Source organism: Diorhabda carinulata, chromosome 3 (assembly GCF_026250575.1).
Source record: "Diorhabda carinulata isolate Delta chromosome 3, icDioCari1.1, whole genome shotgun sequence".
NCBI lineage: Eukaryota > Metazoa > Arthropoda > Insecta > Coleoptera > Chrysomelidae > Diorhabda > Diorhabda carinulata.
The window spans coordinates 28,445,604-28,467,273 of NC_079462.1; the positions used below are offsets into that span (position 1 = coordinate 28,445,604).

The window sequence follows — 21,670 nt, forward strand, 5'->3', positions numbered from 1 at the left end:
TCTGCATTAATAAATTCAGTTGAAGAACATGTAGATATTGTTATCATGATGAGGCACCTATAAATATCGATATTAAGTGCTCAAACTTTTCCACAATTTTTTTTTCATCTCCTGAACGATACTTTCGCAGTACCTAAAAAATTACATTTTTTTTGGCCCACCCTAATAAGTACATACAAATTTTAATACGCTTTGTCTCTGATCATGTCAATTCTGTCGTGGACATAATTTCTTCAGGAAATTATTCATTCACGATTTACTGACTTTCCTTATCCTTCACATTCTCTACACGCATACATTTGGCTAAAACTGTCGTTTTTAAACCATCAATGAATATAAAAATGCAGTTAAAGCCTTCTTCTCAGACCTGATACAACCCTTATTCCAAAACATGTCGTCAAACTTGGAATATCGGTATGAAGTCTGTCTTGAGTGAGAAGGAGCACATTTAGAACATGTTATGAAGTGTCATATGTACTCCTTAAAACAATAAAAAATTACAAGTTAGGTACTATTTATTTCTGGCTATACTGTGGATCAACAGTATACATATAGTGTTACCCAATGCAATTAAACTCAATATTATATACCCTCCAATGTTATTTCCCCATAAATGCTGTTCAGAAAAACCTGAACTAATTTTACCCAAGCTGGACTAACGTGTCTGGTATGAATATGAGAGTGATAGTTCAAATAACGGATAGCTTTGTCTAAAATGACATTTTATGTGTTAATAACAAAATGGGAAATTATACAATTATTTAGAAATATTCCAAATTTTGTGAGTTATGCTGTTATTTAAAAAAATGACTAGGACAGTAAATAAAGCAAAATAAAAATAACTACAGCCATTTACGCCATTGGCGATCTTTGTCAGTTAAAGGTACATATACGACTCCCATAAGAATTTTTCGTTGAATACTTCCATCTGATAATTTATCTATTTGTTCTAATTGTTGATCTCCACCAGAAGGGCCAACAGGGACTATTAATCTTCCTCCAACCTGAAAATAGAAATTCATTCATCATTCAGTTGAAGTACAGGTTTCATTCATTGAATCAAACATTGAGTATGCATTGATGTTTTTTCCTTCATTAATTATAAAAGTTTGAAATTTCATAAAACAAAATATTATATTAGAACCAACTGCAAATTTTAGTGAGGATTTCTAAAACTATTAAAAGGTTGATTCTGTAAAAAAATCCATTAGAATGCATTTGGCCTATCTTAGTCAGTTGCAGCAGTTAAGAATTAAAAAACTTGCAACTGCCTTTAGGGGTGGTCCACATCACAGAACATTCATCTAGACCTACTAAAGTGAAGTATAGCACACAATATGACAAACTGAGAATATATACAGGGTGTACTTCCAAAAAAAGTTAATTTGATGGTACAAACTGAATAGTTTTTCTTGGCTTTACAGATGACCTAAATTATTTTACCTTGTTTTGCTGAAATGTTACACTTACCTTAAGTTGATCAACTAATGGTTGTGGTAAAGTAGGAGCAGCAGCACCAACATGTATAGCATCATAGGGTGCTAAATCGGCATAACCTTGTCTCCCATCTCCTACCATAAGCTGAACTCTTTTTGACTCCAATAAATCAGGATTTGCAGTTTGAATATTTGATCTTGACATTTCTACTAATTCCGGTATATGATCTATTCCAACTGCCACTCTAAAAATAAAATATGTATCAATTTTGTTCTCTAGAACTCGTCTGAGCTTACACTATCAATAATAATATAATTATACAATAAAAAAATAGGCTCACAAAAGCTGAATATCAAATCACTAAATTACTTAAGACTTTCTAGAATTTATAAAATTTTTATCACGTGAAAAGAATTCTTAGTAAGAATATAAAACTATTATTTCTTTTCATTTATTCGGACATTTATTCAATTTTGAGATCTTAAGTATATTTCAATATTTATAGAGCATCAATACTAACATAATACATACCCTTTCTCTCCCATCATGATCGCCATACATGCCGTAAGATATCCACTTCCAGAACCAACATCTAACGCTTTTGTACCATTAACTAGATTATCTTTTAATAGTTCTAAAGCATGGGCATGCATATGAGGAGCACTTATGGTAACTCCATAACCAATACCTTGAGGAGCATCCATATAAGGGCTTGCTTTAGAGTAATAGCCCCTATCAACTTCTAACATAGCCTGCTCAACTACATCACTTTTAATAATACCATTGCCTAGAAAATAAAAACGTTAAAATTTTTGCAAATTCAATTTAATACGTTCATTTACCTTTTAAGTTCCTCACTAATTCGAAATTGGATTTTCCGTGGGATCTCCACGCCATATTGTAATTATTGTAATACAAAATTTAAATGAAGCATCAAATCTCAATTAATTTAGGTTGTTTGAAAATTACAAAATATTACGGCTCTTACATTAAATATGACACTGACATAACAACTGTCAAAAAATAAATGTCTCGTACAACATAGATAAATTTAATTTATTCATTTATCTGTGGTTTTAACCATTAACACACTTATAGATTCGAACTAATTTGTTCCGTAGATCCAGATATGTCCTATGGCTCAGAAATTATGTATTCTCTGTATGGAAAAAATATCTGACCAAGGGATGGAGGGAACTGCGGGTGAGACCAAGTGGTTAAGCTAATAGACACATAGATGATGTATTTGTATGAGCCAAGAAGTCTAACACAAAGTATTAGGTTGAAGCACAGAACTTGGATATGTTCTATAATCCAACATATCCTAACATAGCATACCCTTGGGTATGTTCTGTGAGTTGAATACTGAAGAAATTTGGATTCTATAATTTTTGTAAGTTTTCTATATCATATCTATATCTATATTATATGTTGGATGTATTTTATGTAGATATCCAGATACTTACAATCACCCTTACCTGTTTACGAAAAATAATCTTTAATTTTTATTATACTTTATAACAATGTTTAAAACCTGGCTAATGTAGAATTTCCAGCCCGAACTTTTTCCTTAAGTACATATCATTAACGCTCTATAGAATTTAAGTCCAGGCTACGCGTTGGCCATTTTATAGCGACAATTTCGACATCCTGTAAATACTGCATTATGTGGATGGGCATTGTCCGGCATTAGGATGAAACTGGCGTAGGGAACACCAATTGTGCAATATGTCCTTTCTTGAAGAGGTCATCGATATTCGGAACTTACGCAATCTGTTATTGGGGTAATTCGGCAAACAAAGCGAAGAAGCTACGGCGTACAGTAAGAAAATACGAGCGCAAACTCTCCACTGCCATCTATTGATGTCGTCCACCTCGTCAAATGATATCCTCATAAGGTTAACCTACTATCCTATTATTTATACAATGATATTACCTTGTACTTTCTCAAATTAGTAGTATATGAAAATACATTATATTGAGATTTTCTCACAACTCGTGCTCTTTTAGTAATGTTTAATTATTTTTGACCTAGTTATTTATTAACTTTATTTCACTATAGAAAAAGAACAAAAACCATAGAATTAATGTTGAAGATAATAGAAAAAACGAAGCTTGTTTAAGTGGGCCCAAACTATTGATAGAGAGAGAAAGAAGATCCACTACAATTCACTTACATGCCCCTCTCTATATATTTAATATTAACTCTATGACAACAGCACTCTGATCATTCAACAGAATAACTATTATAGGCCATATAATGCCTTAAAGCACATATTTAATATAAAAAGCAACAAATGTTACAAATTGATTATCGACACATATAAATCTCTTTCAGATTTGATTGAATATCTTCAGTCACCATTTTCTTTGCTTTAGAGATGTTAATTTTAGTTTAAGATCATGGACAATCAAAACAAAGACAAAAACTTTCCTTGCATCTTTTCACTGGCATTGTAACATTATAGTTTCTTTTACCCATTGTTAAAATGAAAGTTTATCATGTGCACTGTTGTTTGAAATATATATTTTACACGAGTATTATTTTTATTGAGCCAATTATTCAATGATATACTAAATAATCTAAAAACCTCCAAAATAAAACACACGTTGAAAACTGTTGTAACAAAACTTTATTATTATTAAAGTCTATAACATCATACAATCGTTTTCTTTGCAACTTCATTTAAAGAGGAAACTGCAATAAAAACAATAATTCATTAAAATTCACATCAAATAATTAACAAAACGAGGTGTTTTAAAAGGTTTATCCTTGAAGAAAAAAACTGGAAGAAATTAAAAATTTTCTGTTTCTTTGATAATTGTCATTGCTTTGATAAAATAATGAATTTTATGCAAATTTTTATCAATCTTGTGAGAAATGTTATTAAGAAGAATGAAATTATTTTGAACTATGCAAATTGTTAAATAAATCCATAAAGATATTTTGAATGTTAAATCATGTGGGTAACTTAACGCCTGTAAGCAATCAAACTTTTCTCTTGTAACTAGTTCACCAACTATTCTTTAACACTGTAAATGTTTTAATTTTGGAATTGGGCTCTCAAAAACTTATACTGATTTTTGAGGGACTTATTTATTTATTATATTTTTTATATACCAATAATAACAAAAATAAAGTTTAATTCTAATATTCCTTAGTCATGTACACTAAGTGGTGGATTTACCAGCAGGCTGAATAGGCTAGAGCGGCAAATTTTGTTAAAAAATTTGTATTTCGATTAACAAAATAAAAAAAAAAAAAATTATTCACAAGACGAGTTTTTAAATTTTTACAGAAATAAAAGTGATTCGATGAAAAATTTGAATAAAGTTTATGATGCAGTATACTAAATACTTAAATGTATTATAATTTAATAATTATTAAAGGCGTGAGAGGTTTTCATGATTAAAAAGAATGGAGAATTATTTTATTGTTGCTAAACTGAGGGTAACAAAAATATGTAACATATTACTTGTTGTGTAAGCATTATTCATATAATTGTTAAATAGTTAAATAGTTTTAAAATATACTCTTCTCTCCGCCCTGGAGCCGGTCCTGTCTGGATTTAGTGGAATTACAAAAATGCTAAGATTACTTATAATAATGTCTTTTAACTATTTTTTACCATGGAAATAATCAAGGATCTTGTACTAAACCAGTTCTCATATTATGAAGTTGAAATTTTATGTATAAAAACTGTAATTTAAATAATTGTGAACTGAGGTATCGAATTTCAGAGGTTTGTAGAGGCGGCAAAATAAGATGAATAGAACCAACAGGCGGCAAATCTGTAAACCTGTTACTGTATACAATGTTTACTCAGTGATAAAATAGAAAAGTGATATTTGAATAGAAATGATATAAAAATAAAGGATAAACATATGTTTTATAGTATTCTTAATGCAGCTTAAATTTGTTTTTAAATACAATATTATCCTAACAAAACCAAATTACTCACCTATAAGGATAACCCTGTGTTTTTGTCCTAAATACAGACAACAGTAGAGAAAAGAAAACGGAGACTAGAATTATACCTATAACAGCAAAAATTTTTCTTTTCTTTGGATCCCCTTTTCCTCTGGCTGATTCCGTTAACAGAATTATACCCAATACCACAGCAGCATCTAAAGTTTTGTTAAGGAATAATTTGTAACTGTTTAGTCTCATATATTATCTAAAAACCCTTAATTGATACTACATACACATCAATAAAATATTGAAACAGTTCGATATGAAATACCCAAAATATTGTTCTTATTTTATGAAACTCTCTTATTCAAATTCTTTTTTCACTTTCTAAATAAAATTTAGCACATACCAGAAAGTATTTGTTGTTATTCTTATAACTCTACTATGGAATCTTAATAGAGTTTTGATATTAAGTGGCTTGTTCACCACAGTTACATCCCTAGGTCCATAATGGTTCCAAAATTGTTTTGTACACACTAGACGTTTTTTTTGTGTGATAATTCAAATTTTCTACAAATTATCCAATAAGAGTGTTATAGTTTGAGACTTAGCTGTTTATTATTGTTAAATATATGGTCCTGCAATTCTGATTCTGATTGATGTTGGATTGAAAAAAGTCAAGTAGGGTATAAAAGAATTGATAAAAGCCATATAGGATATAATATCATCAGGACTTTCTGGGTTTAAGAAGCATTTATGATTTCAGATACTTTTCAGGAAATAATCATCATTTAGATTGTTTTTTCCGAGCTCTACTATGATAATAACAATATTTTGTGCCGCAAACACTCTCTCCAGATCCTCTTGAATCCTATAATTCATGTCAATACCTTGTCGCTTATTTCCTGCAACAACTTCCTATTTCCTGTTTTTTCCTGTCAGTTTATAACTCCTTCTCTGCTTAAGTTATCTCATCTCTTTGTCCTAGGCCTGCTGCGTTTTTTTACCACCTATTGCGTTATACTGAATGTTTTTTCCTTCTCTCCATATATGCCTCAACCGCTTAAATTGCTGAACTTTGACCAATCTCTACTAAAAATATAAAATTTTATCATTGGTGTATTATATTGTTCACATTTTTTTATAATCTGTTTTTGTTCTTTTCATTATACATATAAAAAAATGTTTGTTTAAATTTCTCTTTGTAGCTAGCTGCAAGGTATAAATTTATGGTATTATTATATAGTAAATTTTAAAAAGGATACTTAAAAACATAACAATGTATGTCTCAAACACAAACTGTCCTTGAGATGATCCATGGATGTAAGCAATCTGAGATCCACTTTGAGACTTGTGGATAAAAGGAGGGCCTCTAATATGGTTCCACATCTGACCTGAGGTCATTGCAAAACAGAAGAATAGAGCTCCCATTCCCCACATTGTTTTGTTGTACAAAAATTCCAAGTTATTTCTACGTAAGTACAAAAATATTGCGACAGTTGCAAAAAGTACTATTAATGCAAAAGTGCCAGAGTAATTTGGTGGTCTGAAAATTCTTATCTAAAAATAAATAATTTTTATGAATAAAGATTTTGATGGCATTTAATATCTATCATTTCACTGCTGAGGGCGCATATTTGCATAAAACATAAGCTAATTATATTTCTGGTACCTTAAGTACAATATTTAGTGCTTTAAAAATATATGGAGTTACATTGTGAAATAAACAAAAAATTGAAATGAAAAGTAAATATTATAATTTTATATCACTGGCAAAAGTAACTATCTGCCATTTTTCAGTAATTTGCCCCTTACACCAAAAAAAGGAATATATTGTATCACTGGCAAATTGAACGATTCTCTCAGAGCAATTAGGAAGTTAAGGAATGACTAGCAGTAAACTCATAATTCATAATTCAATTGTACAAAGTGTAAATAAAACAAAAGCAAAAAACCAAAACATTTGATTCATTAATTAAGTAACCAACAGAAGTAACAATACTTTACAGTAGATGACACCCACTAGCGCAGCACTTAGAAAATTTATGCCAGAAAAGGGGTTAAATGTGATTTATTTTTGATGAAGGAATAATAAACTTACTTGTATATCAGTTCTTTCAGCTATCCATTTTGCAATTGTTTCTGCAGAAAAACCAATCCTTTGTATATCCATTGTGTCAGCATTCTTTGGTTTTCCTTTTGGGGGGAAATGAATAAATACTGGGGCTGTATTCAATCTTAACTAAAAGATATTAGAACTTACAGCTTCCAATAACTATATATATATATATATATATATATATATATATATATATATATATATATATATATATATATATATATATATATATATCTTTGATAATACGATAATTTTTCAAGATAAATCAATTTCACTATTGGCAAATTAGAAATAAATTCCAACATACTTACCATCTGAAATACATCAGATCCTTCATCAAAGTCAACAACTGCAAAGAATAATTTATTTGAAAATGACTGAGAATACCTAAAGGAATTTGCAACAATTGTATATTCATCACTTGCATGTCTGCAAACTTGGCACTGTCTTTGAGGAGCCATTGCCGTGAACATAATAATAACTGAATAGTTTCTTGGTGAAGATTTCACAAAATCTTTGAACTTGTTTGCATTGAATCTTAAAACTGCTCTTTTATTAGCCATATCTGTCAACTGTTGGACTCTCTCAGCCATTGTGTGGGGCTTAAAAAATAAATTGATCAATATTAAAGCTGTTGTGATCCAGCAAAACAAAATGGACAAAATCCCTATCATCTAACTTAATGAGATTCAACAAACTTATTTTTAAGATGTATCTACAAAAGAAAAACTATTCTTATTTAACGAAAATGATTACATGTAAATAATAGTTTTCAGTGTGATAAAATTATATTAGTTTACAGAATAAGGAATGAATATTTCATAATAAACTCAGATATTAAGTAGAAAATAGTCGATTCTGAATAAATTCAATTAATCTTTTTCTTCTAGTTATTTCGCTTCAAAAACAAAAATTCAAATAAAAGTTTGGAATCAACAAATGCTGTAGTTGATACATAAAAATATATGGTTGGGGAGAATAACTGAAAGTTTGTGACAAAAAGTTATTACAATAATTACCTGTCTTTTTTGTTGGCCAGTAACATTAATTATAACCAATAAAATAAAAAATAACAACAAATATAAGGATTTCATTTTAATTCTATTTTCTACTTGTTCCAAATTTACACCTTAATGTAACACATAACCACTCATTTGCGGCCAACACATCACGAGTGACAGAGAAATAGGGTAAAAACAGTGCTGACATCATATAAATGCCAAATTCGAAACACCAAATTTTTGACTGTATAGCTAAACGTATAAAAAAATACTTACAGATGGAAAGAATGGAAAACTTTTACTGGAATATTTGGGCAACTGTATTACAGATTGAAAGCGGTTACAAATAAGCGAAAATTTTTACGTTATCTATAAACAGTATGTGGATTATAGAATTTTTTCACGTATCCACAGCGCGTTTCAATTAAAATTTTGTTGAAATATTCAAGAAAATCTAAGTCTGAATACGCTCATATTATTTATAGTAATAATTATTTCATCAGTTGTTCTCTGTTTTAACTTTATTCCCATAAAATAATTGAAAATATAAACGCGTTTTTGAATATTTTTTTATTCACCAAGGTGGATAGTCTTTGCTTGCTGACTATATATATATATTCTCCCAAATCTTAGATTCCTCACATTAAAAAACAAGAATTTTCTATCAAACAGAGGTCCGACTGTAACTATTATTAATAATCAACTTGCGAACTTCACATCGATACATAACTGGGTAACCACAATTATCAGCAAATATTTAATAAAGCTGAATTTGTCTACCATTATCCAACAAAATTGTGAAATTTTAGAAACAAATAAATGTATTTGAATGTATATTCGACCTTGGTACAATTTTTTTGTTTAGTGTGTTGTCTATACTGGTCGTTTTAAATTTTAGTTTATTGATCGGTGTCACCGGCCTCGGCCTTACTTCTTACTTCATACATGATCGACCTAGTGTAAATTGAGTGATTATTTTTAAACCAAAATATTTTGTGAATTTAGTGCAGTATTTACTTGAAGAAAAATGGCTGGACAAACTATCAATGACCGTCTCTTGGCAGCAAAACACAGCATAGCTGGCCAGGGTCTCGCAAAATCAGTCTGTAAGGCTACGACCGAAGAGATGTTAGGACCCAAGAAAAAGCATTTAGACTATTTAATTCATTGTACTAATGAACCAAATGTATCTATTCCTCAAATGGCCAATTTATTAATAGAAAGATCCCAAAATACAAGCTGGATAGTAGTTTTTAAAGCTTTAATTACTACACATCATATAATGTGTTATGGAAATGAAAGATTTACTCAATATTTAGCTTCTAGTAATGTGTCCTTCCAGCTTTCGAATTTTGTAGATAAGACAGGAGTTCAAAGTGCTGTAGGAGCACGTACAGGTTATGATATGTCGCCATTTATAAGAAGGTATGCCAAATATTTGAATGAAAAAGCTCTATCATATAGGTCAGTGGCTTTTGATTTTTGTAAAGTAAAAAGGGGCAAAGAAGAAGGTACTCTAAGAACAATGAATACTGAGAATCTACTTAAAACTCTTCCTATTTTACAAAATCAGTTGGATGCTCTTTTAGAGTTTGATTGTACTGCAAATGATCTCACAAATGGTGTAATTAATATGTGTTTCATGCTGCTGTTTCGTGATTTGATCAGGCTTTTCGCCTGCTACAATGATGGTGTAATTAATCTGTTAGAAAAATATTTTGAAATGAACAAAAAACAGTGTAGAGAAGCATTAGATTTATACAAAAAATTCTTAATAAGAATGGATAGAGTAGCAGAATTCCTAAAAGTTGCAGAAAATATAGGCATAGACAAAGGAGATATTCCAGATCTTACAAGAGCACCAAACAGTCTTTTAGATGCTCTTGAACAGCACTTGGCTTCATTAGAGGGAAATACTCCAACAGCTGCCACTACACAGAAAAATGTTAAGTCTGGAGTTTCTGCTTTATCAAATACTAGTAATGCCTTTGGAACTGCAGTGGATGACTTATTTAAACAAGCAGCAGTTGCTGAAGAAGAAGCAGCTCTAAATCATTATAGGTAAGCATTGGTATTCCTTTAATGTTTTATATATGCATCTATTTATTTAAAAAATACATCAACAGAAAGAAATAATTTAAAAATCTAATTGAAATTAGAAGAAATTAAAAAATTCATAGATATCTACTTATATTTTGAAATGCATATTTTAAATAAAAATTATGATTGTGTGTTATGGTGGATAATGAATGAATAAAATAACATTTAGTAATGTTTTATAAATATCATTTTACTCTATCAATTGTGAAAATTTGTATTATTCATTCCATTTTAATTAGTTTTTTTACAAATTCCTTTATATTTTCTATTATTTTGAATTATTTTTTTGTATTTTTTCTTAAGGCCAATTATCACTTGACAGACATGAATATATATTTGAATCTTTTTATTCATCAATTAAAATAAATGAAAATTGCAAATAACTATCGTAACTGAAGAACCACATATATGGATATTTAAGTTCCTTCATCTCTTTTTTATATATCTTTTCTTTCTCCTACAATATATAAAATGTCAATTTTACTATTTTGTTTTATACAAGGTGTCAATTTAAAAATGTATTAACCTCTATACTTCACCCCCTATATTTTTAACTTAACTTATAATGTCATATATATTTATATATATATATATATATATATATATATATATATATATATATATATATATATATATATATGAAGTACCATATCGTAAACAAGTTTAAATTATCAAAAACACTTTACATACTATTATGTATACCCTCACGCTAGATACTGAACCTATTGAAACGTGCACCTACAGTAGAAACCAGAATTCGAGACACTCACATCTTAGTATCAAAATGGATTTTGTTGAGTAACCTATTATATATACACTCACTCTATATACCGAACCTGTTGAAATGTGTACTACAGTAAAAGACAGAATTCGAGACACTCACATCTTAGTATCAAAATGGATTATGTCTATCAATGCACAGTTATTAAATACTTCTGTTTAAAAGATCGGATGGATATATTAGGGGAATTTGCACAGTGGTTCATTATGAGCTACGAACAGGTTATATTGTACTTTATTTAATTTTATATTGATAAATCTCTTGAATAAAAAGATCAATGTTTTTTATCACAGAGCAACTGTTGGATCTCCATCTGCTGCAAGTACAAATCCCTTTTTAAGTGATGAACCTGCAGCACAGAGTGAACCCATCCTTGATCTTTTCTCCAGCGGACCTCCACCTGAGGCTTCTAAACCAACACAATCTTCCAATGCTCTTGATGATCTGCTTTCTCTTGGTGGTAATCCATTTGCTGATTTTTCTGCTCCTACTACCACAGCACCAATAGGACAAGATGCATTTGGAGCAACAACTAATGTTGACAATAATTTATGGGGTGCCAATGGGTTTACTAGTAACAATGTATTTCAAGCACAGCCACCAGTTCAAGCTCAACCATTTGGAAATTCTACTGATTTAAGTGGGTTCTTCAATACAAATGAACCTTCAGTCTTTGATCCCTTAGGGGAATCCAAGTCTAACAATGTTCAAATTATGCAACAACCACCTATTGCACCTCAACCACCCAAACCTGCCCCAGCTAAACTACTTACAGGAGATTTAGAGTCTAGTTTAACATCTTTGGTTGATAATTTGTCTATGGACTCAGGTAAGTGTTAATAATTAATATAAATATTATTGTGAGCATTTCAGTATGTTATTTGCATTGACATTATCACATTAATTTTGTTTTCATCCTAATATCACTGAAACGTCTTTCAAATTCCACTTGCTATTTTCGATATAAAATGCCATGTAATTTACAAAATTTTGGGAAAAATCGTTTTTGTTTTGCAGCTTTGAAGGAATTTAACTTCACATTATTAAAGTAAATTCTAACTATTTTTGGTCCCAAAAATATGATTAAATGTATGACTGAACTTTTGTTGTCATTTATATTATGTGAAATTCTTTAATTTCAATTCAACTTAATCCTTCAAACTTTCAAACATACATACTTAAATTCAAAAAATTGTTTATATGAAATAAAGACCTTGAACTAGATTAAAAATGCAAGCTGATTAATTGCTTACATATTGTAAAATTAAACCATTTATTTTCCAAATAAAATTAATCATCAGTAACTTTTCAATGTAATCTAAATATTTGTGATTTAAGACACCTTGCATTTATTACTTTCATTTATAAATTCAACCAACAAATAATTCTATAAACAAAATCTGTGGTCTATAAAAAATAATATTTGTATCTGTATATCTGTAAAAGTTGGGATCCATACTTTTATTAGTTCTACAGGACCCAGTAAAACAAAACAATATTTTAAGGCGACTAAGTCTTCATTCAATAATATAGCAAACTAACTAGTAGAATTTTACATGAAATTCATATTCTTCCTAAGAAGGTATAACATGGAGCTAAATATAGAAAAACTAAAACTTCAACCGATTATCTGTCTCAGATATGTTCTGTTTCTTAGAAGGTATAATTGGAAAAGGGAAATATATACACAATCTTATATGGTTAATGTTAATGGCATTTCTGTTCATTTCTTGTATGGTGTTTTGATCCCACTTACTTTTACAGTTTATTATTGAGGTGAAGTTTTTCTTAAAACTAAATTTTTTCGATGCAATTCACTGATTTTGATTCTATAAAGTTATAACAATCTAATGTTTATATTCCACAGTTAATAGAGGTTCTCAATGGAACTCTCCCAAGAATCAAGCAAAACCTACTGGAAATTGGCAAGGGCAGCCAATGACTGCACCAGGCTATAGGCCTGTAGGGCAGTCAATGGGTCAGTCAATGATGGCACAACCTATGATGGGTCAGCCCATAATGGGTCAACCAGTTATGGCTCAACCGATGCAACCTATGTTGGGACAAGTTAACCAATTTACTGCAATGCAAAAACCAGTGATGGGAAGTCCAAAAATGAATGTTGGGTCCTCCCAACAGGAGGTAACCTTTGATCCCTTTGGAGCATTGTAATGTAAAAAATATTGAATATATATCTGTAATAACAAAATATGTAAAATTCTAGCAACCCTAATGAGACAACCATTTTTTAAATTGATCATTTAAAAAATCTAGAACAATTAACAAACAATTCTTAAGCTTCGAGATCCTTTTTTTTTTGTAATCCAAACTTTCTTCTAAAATGTTGTTCATAATCATCTTATCATTCTTATCATGTGAAAAACACAATTTTGAATTTATATTAATAGACAATTTCTTATTATTTTTTCGTCATATTTCATTTTGTTTCCATTAATAACCTTGTGTTTTTCAACTGTTTCTGTACATATAGTGCCCTTCGAAGTTTTTGATAAATCTCTAGAATCAGTGGAGATGTCTCCCCCCGTTAAGAATAATTTGTACTGGAAAAAATCTAAATGTTTTGCTACAATAAAACATTATATAGCCTGTGTGTTTTAGATTATTGACAAAAAATTACTCGCTAGAAGGATGTGTTATCTGTTATATATATATAAATAATTTTGTAAACTATTCATCATATTTTGTCGTTAAGATAAGGAAACCAACACAAAGGAAACAGAATATTTAAACAGAAATAATCTTTACATTCTATAATCAAAATCGGATTCATTTTATCTTGGTTAAACTTTGATTATTGAACTATTTCAAAAAACATTTTCTATTTAAACTGGTAATAGTCCATTATGTAGCACTATTGATCATATTCTAACCAACGCGAGTGGTGAAAACTAGTATACATAAAATCTACATTATTTTAAGGGGAGGAAAAAATATATTTACAAGTACTTACAGCAATATGTAGAAAATTACTCTCTGGACCATTATTCATTGTCTGTCATACTGGTTCAATGCTAGATTTAAGTAATTCCAAATAAATTTCAATATTCATAAAACAGTACAATCACAAAAATATTGAACTTTTCTGGTTAATTATAATTTTAAGAACTTAGATTAGTATGTATGATTATGTCAAATAGCTCTGATTTATAAAAAAATGTCTTTGGTAGTTTAGGACAATATTATGGTAGATACTGAACACAGTGTTTACACTGCCACTACATCAACACTTACAATTAAAATGTCTGACGCGCTTTTCGATAACCAAGTTCTCGTCTTCAGAGACTGAAGGTAAACTAAAACCTTGACCTACCTGTTTTATAATGAATTGACTACTAAACTATAGAGTGGACTGTAAGGAATTGGCCCTTTGTCTTTATTTGAGCTTTTCTTACATTTTTCAATATCATTGCTTTCAAATACATCCAACAATTTATTATTGGATACATTTTTATATATTTTTACATTAATAATATTTATTTAAATTGCTAAATCTAAGAAGAGCTTAAATAAGTACAAAGGGTCAATTCCGTACAGCCCGCTCTATAGTTTAGTAGTCAAGGAATATATGCTAAGATTCCCACCAAAGAAGGTTTTCCATTGGAATTAATTTTCATTGGAGAAGGTTTATTGGTGAGAAACTTCAATATAAAACAGGTAATTCAAGTTACTAGGTTTTAGTTTACCTTCAGTCTCTGAAGATGACAACTTGGTTATCAAAATGCGCGTCAGACATTGTAATTGTATGTTGGTGTAGTGGTAGTGTCTAGTATGAATATCACCAACAGTTTCAGAAATTCCAACTTAATTTTAGTAGATGCTGAAAATTGAAATACATCAAACCTGGTAACTTAAAAAATAAGTTCTTCCAATCTTAATTGTAGTACAATGTTAAATAGAGATAAGCCATGAATGTGTACGAAGAAAATTTAAATTATTAAAGAGATTGGATACATACAGCTGGGGTATAATACCAACATTAGTATATGACATTGATGAAATGGATTACAGAAAAAAATAATTGGAAATGTCTTGAAGAAGTATTCTTAGATAGAAAATATTAAAAATGTTTTTGAGTTTTGAATTTACTATATATGTTGTTTTGATATTCATGGTGATTTGCTAGAGTATACTGATATTAAAATGTCAAAAATGATCTCATTAAGTATGTTCGTTTGACAGTTAACTCTTTTATTTGTTCTGTCTGGCTTACAAAACACCCACTATAAAATCAAAAATATGTTTTCTGAACCTGCAAAAAAGTGTTTGTTAATTGTTCTGATAATGGCATAAGGTGAATCATCTCACAAAAACTCCAATATACAATCAATGTAAATAAGCTGTTAACTTTTACATATTTTACATTTTTTAAATACATAACATCTTGAAGAGTTTTGAAGATGATTTCCGAATGTAAAAGAGTTATATTTCACTCAAGAAACTTCACCTTATGACAATATAAGTAGTATGTAGCGAAGCTGTTCGAATGATGATAAATTATTTACTCTACTGGGTGTTCTAATATCTACAATGAATCTATATGTAACTAGCAGATGGATTAAGGTTAGCACTTAGTCCTACTTGCATATATGTGTAAATGTATATCATTAACTATTAACTCACTGGATTGTTAATTGACGACCCTGTCCACTGAAGTAATAAAATCGTGTCGTTTTTTGTGTTAAATGCATGTTCAACTTTTGTTTTGTAATTTATTACTAAAAGTGAATGGATGAAATAATATTTTGGGCAAACATTAGTGAGTAAAATTTTTGGTGGCTGAAAATGATCATGACAAGTGAAAATTGTTCAAAATGTTATTTAAATAAATGTTCAAATATTTTTCAGTCTTTGGTTATGCTTCACACTTAAATTTTATTCATTGTTGGACAGTGTTATATAAAAATAACGTGGCCTAGGAAACAATTTTGGTTATCAAATACTCAGATTTAACTATAGATTTTTGTAATTCAATTGAATTAATTGTTAATGAAATTTTTGGCCATATTTGTAGATGTTCTGGACTAATTCGATTTTATACTGTGTATAAACAATTTTTTTTTCTTTTTGGCATGTTTCAATGAATACCGTGTTTTTTATAAAAACATTTTTTGAAAGACCAAAATTCAAGTGGAGATAACGAAACAGACAACATCCATAACTATACTATAATATAATTTGGAGACACATGAAATAAACCACGTTACGAACCCCTGAATCAAACAATAACTATGAACTAATTTGAAATTAATTATTTATGGTACTTCTTTCTCACGAAAACATCTTATGAAACGTGTTTGTAAATTTTGAATCAAAAATTTTTGTATGGAGGTGGATTTATAAAGGGAGCGAAAAGTACCTAGTGGTTCAAAGATTTTATCCAATGATCACCACGTTGGTGTGGCTCTCCATGTTCATTCTCCTGTACGCCGGAACACATCAATTATTGCAAAATAAACAAAATCTGGACTCTTCCGAGAACATTATATTCGGCCACTTGTTGTCTTTCCAATAAACTTTACTCGTGCTCTGCAATGAAAGTGCAGTAGCAGTCATGTTGGCTTCAATTTGTCTGAATAAGAATTAGTTTGGGACATCATGTACACTTCATCCATAAATACGAATCAACTATTTGTATAAAAGAACACCTGATATTTTGTTGATATGCTTTGTGATATTTTTTTTTTCAAAATATATTAAGAATGTTGGGATACAAACAGTGATCTCATCATATATTTATTTTTATAGTGTTCTCTCTATTTTATTTATATTTTTTTTATGTTTTATTGTTATTAGTCGTAACAGGTTATTCCTCTAATATATTTTATCATAATTCTGGAGATAACCGCAAATGCTTTGTTTTTGTTTTGCTGATTTATTAAATAAATCGTGTTGAAAAAAGAGATACCTAAATAATTTCGTTGTGCGATTCTAGTAAATCGAATATAATAGAAGACTGCATAATTTTAGAAGTTGAACCTTAATAAATAAAGACTTCCTATCTATTTTTCAGAACTATTATATCATTAATCTGAGATAAGATTGCTTAGGAAAATTTTTTTGTTGTGCTAGAAACATTATCTTTTATAACATTATTCTCAATATTAGATTATTTGATCTCCTCTCATATTGATATATGAATTCTGGATAATACCAAATAAGTTCTATAGACAAAATAACCAAGGTAATAACTGACAGAAAACTAATCGAGAGATGTCAACAAACTTTGTATAAGATATGGAATGAACATCAATTCTCAAGATAGTATCTTAGATAATATGATGAGAACACAATAATGTGTATAAGCCAAACATTTCCAAAGAAATTCAAGCTATTCATGTGAACTTGGTAATCCTTTTATTGTGGTGCATTAGCCCAAAATTGTTTTAAATATTTTTCTTTTTCTATGGGTCCTGTTGTTTTTTTGCAGTTCTAACGACTTTCCTCGTTTTTTTTTATATTTTCTGATTCCAATTGTTCTGTCTTCATCAACTCTTGTATTTAGTGGTATCTAATGGTGATGATTTATTTCACCTACATACATGTCCATTGCATTTAATTCTTTTCGATTAGTAAAATTGTACTATAAATCCTCATTTAATATCTCTCTTCAATCTCCTGGATTATTAGTTTATTAGTGTCATTATGCTCTGCTTCTGCAGTTTCTCTTTCTGTAATAAATGTTTTTGCAGCATAAGTTTCGACTAGTCCTATTATTACTATTGTGTTTTTATTTAGTCTCTTTAAATATTTTCTTATTTATACTAATCCTAGAAATTTTATTAGAATCTGATCACAAGATACTTTTTTATGACCGTAAGACACTTTCCATACCTAGCCATGAGCTATAGTGTTTATTATATTAAAAGTGTTGCAAATCACCATGCATGTTGTCAGTATCAAATTGTATTGGTTAAGGGTATATATTTCACACCCAGGGGTCATTTGAGGTGACAGAAGATACTTTATAAAGGTTGTCATTGAGTATTCATAACCTGTCTTAGCACACGGTAACACATTTTTAAAAAAATTTGTTTAAGTGAAGTGAAGAGCAAAACAAATTGGAGGTTGTTAGTTATCATTGTAATTTCTGTAAATTGTTCCACCAATAAACCAAAGTCTTTCAAGACTATATAGCATCTAGAATAGGCTACAAAAACTGACATCAAATTGTAATATTAATCTCTTATTGAGGCACTCTGTTTTTAAAATTATTTTGTGCTTAAAAGTAGGTTTTACTTAAGTCATTAGATTTTTTGAGACTAGACAGTATTTTGGAGTTTTACACCATAAGAGTAGATAGTTAGGATTAAGTACTATTTTGAAATGATTTACTAGATTCGTTCAATATTGATACAATTATCAAAAAAAAATTTAGGAACACGAAAATGAACATAATTTGATATTATTTCATAAATTGATAAGATATTCTTACATTCTCGTTTAATTAATAGTTAATATATAAATAATATAAATTGTTGAAATATGCTTCAAATTTTAATATCATCTAATGAGAATAAAGAAATAATATCTTATAAAAATGTAAAATAAGGATTGCAGTGTATACAAATTGTTCAATTTTTTTTGTAGAAGGAATTTGCTTTTTTGGTATGTGAAGTATTTCTTCTTCTAGAAATGAATGACTTTGTCAATACAATTTCTGCCTGCTTGATTTAATTTTAAAATGGGTCCTTTTGTTTTAAGGAGAAATGGGTGGACACCCCAAAAGAAGGTGTATCAAGACTCCCTGACATCTCCGTTATTGCGCCACTGTTCATGAACACTTTTTTGAAACAGAATATAGTAACTTACGACTCTTTTTAAATGGATGAATTGAGAATCTTATTTTTCAAGTATTTTCATATACCAGCTAGTTTCTAAATAACAGTTATTTATTCAACATAAAGCAGAATATTTCTGAGTCGTGAAACATTAATTTGTATTCTTATCTAATTGATGGTTTGCAGGAATTTTTTTATATTATTTTATAGATTCATAAATTAGAAAAAAAAAACAAAACTAATATAACTTCCAAAAATACTCTGTATTCATATGGGACGAAGTATATGGTAACATATCCTAATGTCTTATAATCAATCCCAGAATATGGACTGCGTTATCAAAACGTTTGGCAGATATTTAAAAAACTAAGTATATTAATTTACTTTCTAAAGTTATTATTCCGTTTAAAAAAAAGTATAAAAATGTTTAATACCAAAGTTGTAGAGAATTTGATTCTGTATAATATTGATAATGAATACAAATAGCGTGTAACCCACAGAAAACGAGATATTTGCAAGAAATGTAAAAAAAAATCGATTTTTGTGACTTATCACTCCTGATTTTAAAACTTGCGACCATCCAGGTGTGTCAAAATATAAGTTTTTACATGGAATAACCTAACCTAACCAAATTTGACCTAAGATGACTGGACTAAAAACACATCATAAAATATCTTAAAAATAATTGAAATTTTAAATAAAATTAGATTATCAAATTTGGTACCATATTGAAACTTCAACTTAAATGCTTCCATTTCTGTTTCAAATCAAGTATATCAAATTGTCAATACTATTTTCGTGAATTTATGGTTCGACTTGAAATTGAATGTATACTCTAGTATTGGTTAGAATTAGATTAAGAAGAGTGTAAACACAAGTCACTTATTTTTTTAAAATTTTCTCAAATTATTATCTTTTTCCTTTAAATCAGAGGTAGACAAATACGATTGAAGAAATACTTCTAATACTCATAATGTTAATATTGCTTGCAGCAATTATACTCTAGTCACAATTCGTTTCAAAAATTAAGTTATTGAAATTATTTCTATATTTGTTACTTACAACTAAATTTACATAAATGAACAATAATGTAGCGGGTTAGCCACATTTGTAAATGTACCGTACTGACTTAGTTTCTGTAGAATAACTGTGGTGTACTGATTAGTATATCAATTATATAATATACGATTTTTTGATAGTAAAAGCTTCTAATTTAATTAGATATATATTTCTTATGTTAAAATCAATTTTAATAGTAACATAATTGTAATTTAGCACTTTTTGAGTATTGTTTTAAGCAGAAGAGCATGCGTTATCTGTGATCATGTATAATTATTTTCCACAATCATTTAAAAAAATATTATTTGTGCAATATACAGGGTTTGTTCAAAATAACCGTTTTTGTAACTATACAGTTTGTTTTCTAAAAATATGTCGAATACCCATTACAAACTTTTTGTTTTTAAAAAACTGTCATTTTTTGTTCAGTTTAGAAGTAGAAATGTGGTAAGATGGATTCGATTCCAAAGTGTTGACTGTACTTTTGTTACATCAATATTAAATGATCGTTAAACGTCCACTTATAGTGCCAATAGAGTCCAAAGAATAGGTAAATTTTACATCCGATCTTCTTTTAATACTTATTTAAAAAAACGTTAGTTATTCTGCACTTCTTTTGGTTTTTTGAACAATCCTCGCTATTAGGAATTTATTTTAATCACTCCCAATGAAAAATATTGTATACAAAAAATATAAAGCATAATAAAATTTGAAAAAGCAAGATTTTGTTTCAATCTTTCAGTTTATTTATTTTGTACAGTTTTGTCGAGAACTATTAACTTGATCATTCTTATAGACAGTTTTTTTACTCGAAATGTAACCACATACCTTCTAATGAATTTTTGTGAAATATCCATCGGCAGAAAGTGATACGATGCATGTACTATAATTATCCCAAACTTTTTCTCAAAATTTAAAAGTTTCTACCACAAAAGTGTCTTTAGAGGAGATTAAACCCCACAGTAAGTCAATAATAGACGGCAACGATGTTGTAATTAACGAATTACTTCAAATTGCTTCCTCATCCACCATATAGTCTAGATCGAGCCCCCAGTGACTACTGGCTATTCGCTGATCTCAAAAAAATGCTTGCCGGTAAGAAATCCAGCCTAAATGCTGAAGCAATTTCTGAAACTGAAGCTTATTTTGAAGCAAAAGACAAATATCCTTCTACAAGCATGACATCGTGTTTAACGCTATTTGAATTGTTGGGACTTGGTGTGTAATTAATATTTTTCACTATTGAATTATTACTAAAAGCAAGAAAAGTTACCTAATATATTCAAAGCACTTGGGACATTTATAATTATTTGGAAGTTTGGAGTTCATTTCTCAATACATAATATTACAATTCATAGTTTCAAGTAATTTTTGGAAAAGTTACAAATAAATATGTGCATTAAAAAACAGCGGCTGCTAATTTTCTATTGAAAGAAGCTATCCAGTGGAAAGTTTTCCAGA

The 21,670-nt window shown here is 29.2% G+C and overlaps 3 protein-coding genes across 3 annotated transcripts; 1 reads left to right on the forward strand and 2 right to left on the reverse strand.

Moving 5' to 3' along the window:
* Nucleotides 1-705: 705 nt before the first annotated feature.
* On the reverse strand, nt 706-2,466 carry LOC130891105 (protein-L-isoaspartate(D-aspartate) O-methyltransferase-like). Its single transcript, XM_057795664.1, has 4 exons — nt 2,280-2,466; nt 1,969-2,224; nt 1,471-1,681; nt 706-1,004 (listed from the first exon to the last, which is right to left on the reverse strand). Exons 1-4 carry the CDS (start codon nt 2,332-2,334, stop codon nt 843-845), a joined length of 684 nt encoding a protein of 227 aa, XP_057651647.1. The 5' UTR covers nt 2,335-2,466; the 3' UTR covers nt 706-842.
* Nucleotides 2,467-4,047: 1,581 nt separating this feature from the next.
* On the reverse strand, nt 4,048-8,652 carry LOC130891104 (tumor suppressor candidate 3). Its single transcript, XM_057795663.1, has 6 exons — nt 8,489-8,652; nt 7,781-8,071; nt 7,452-7,592; nt 6,616-6,910; nt 5,400-5,565; nt 4,048-4,135 (listed from the first exon to the last, which is right to left on the reverse strand). The coding sequence occupies exons 1-6, from the start codon at nt 8,561-8,563 to the stop codon at nt 4,120-4,122; spliced, it is 984 nt and encodes a 327-aa protein (XP_057651646.1). The 5' UTR covers nt 8,564-8,652; the 3' UTR covers nt 4,048-4,119.
* Nucleotides 8,653-9,385: 733 nt separating this feature from the next.
* On the forward strand, nt 9,386-20,930 carry LOC130891438 (phosphatidylinositol-binding clathrin assembly protein LAP-like). The gene is made up of 3 exons (XM_057796199.1): nt 9,386-10,531; nt 11,645-12,180; nt 13,219-20,930. Exons 1-3 carry the CDS (start codon nt 9,498-9,500, stop codon nt 13,521-13,523), a joined length of 1,875 nt encoding a protein of 624 aa, XP_057652182.1. The 5' UTR covers nt 9,386-9,497; the 3' UTR covers nt 13,524-20,930.
* Nucleotides 20,931-21,670: the final 740 nt, after the last annotated feature.

What these genes read in the sequence shown, in the direction of transcription:
- LOC130891105 (XM_057795664.1), bottom strand. Translation starts at nt 2,334, where the DNA reads ATGGCGTGGAGATCCCACGGAAAATCCAATTTCGAATTAGTGAGGAAC. An exon ending in ATCATGATGGGAGAGAAAGG is followed by an intron (nt 1,682 to 1,968) that starts GTATGTATTATG and finishes TTTTATTTTTAG; the next exon opens with AGTGGCAGTTGGAATAGATC. An exon ending in CATTAGTTGATCAACTTAAG is followed by an intron (nt 1,005 to 1,470) that starts GTAAGTGTAACA and finishes TTCTATTTTCAG; the next exon opens with GTTGGAGGAAGATTAATAGT.
- LOC130891104 (XM_057795663.1), bottom strand. Translation starts at nt 8,563, where the DNA reads ATGAAATCCTTATATTTGTTGTTATTTTTTATTTTATTGGTTATAATT. An exon ending in CTGGCCAACAAAAAAGACAG is followed by an intron (nt 8,072 to 8,488) that starts GTAATTATTGTA and finishes TTATTTTTTAAG; the next exon opens with CCCCACACAATGGCTGAGAG. An exon ending in ATACATTGTTATGTTTTTAA is followed by an intron (nt 5,566 to 6,615) that starts GTATCCTTTTTA and finishes ACAAAACTTTAG; the next exon opens with ATGCTGCTGTGGTATTGGGT.
- LOC130891438 (XM_057796199.1), top strand. Translation starts at nt 9,498, where the DNA reads ATGGCTGGACAAACTATCAATGACCGTCTCTTGGCAGCAAAACACAGC. An exon ending in GCAGCTCTAAATCATTATAG is followed by an intron (nt 10,532 to 11,644) that starts GTAAGCATTGGT and finishes TTTTTATCACAG; the next exon opens with AGCAACTGTTGGATCTCCAT. An exon ending in TAATTTGTCTATGGACTCAG is followed by an intron (nt 12,181 to 13,218) that starts GTAAGTGTTAAT and finishes TATATTCCACAG; the next exon opens with TTAATAGAGGTTCTCAATGG.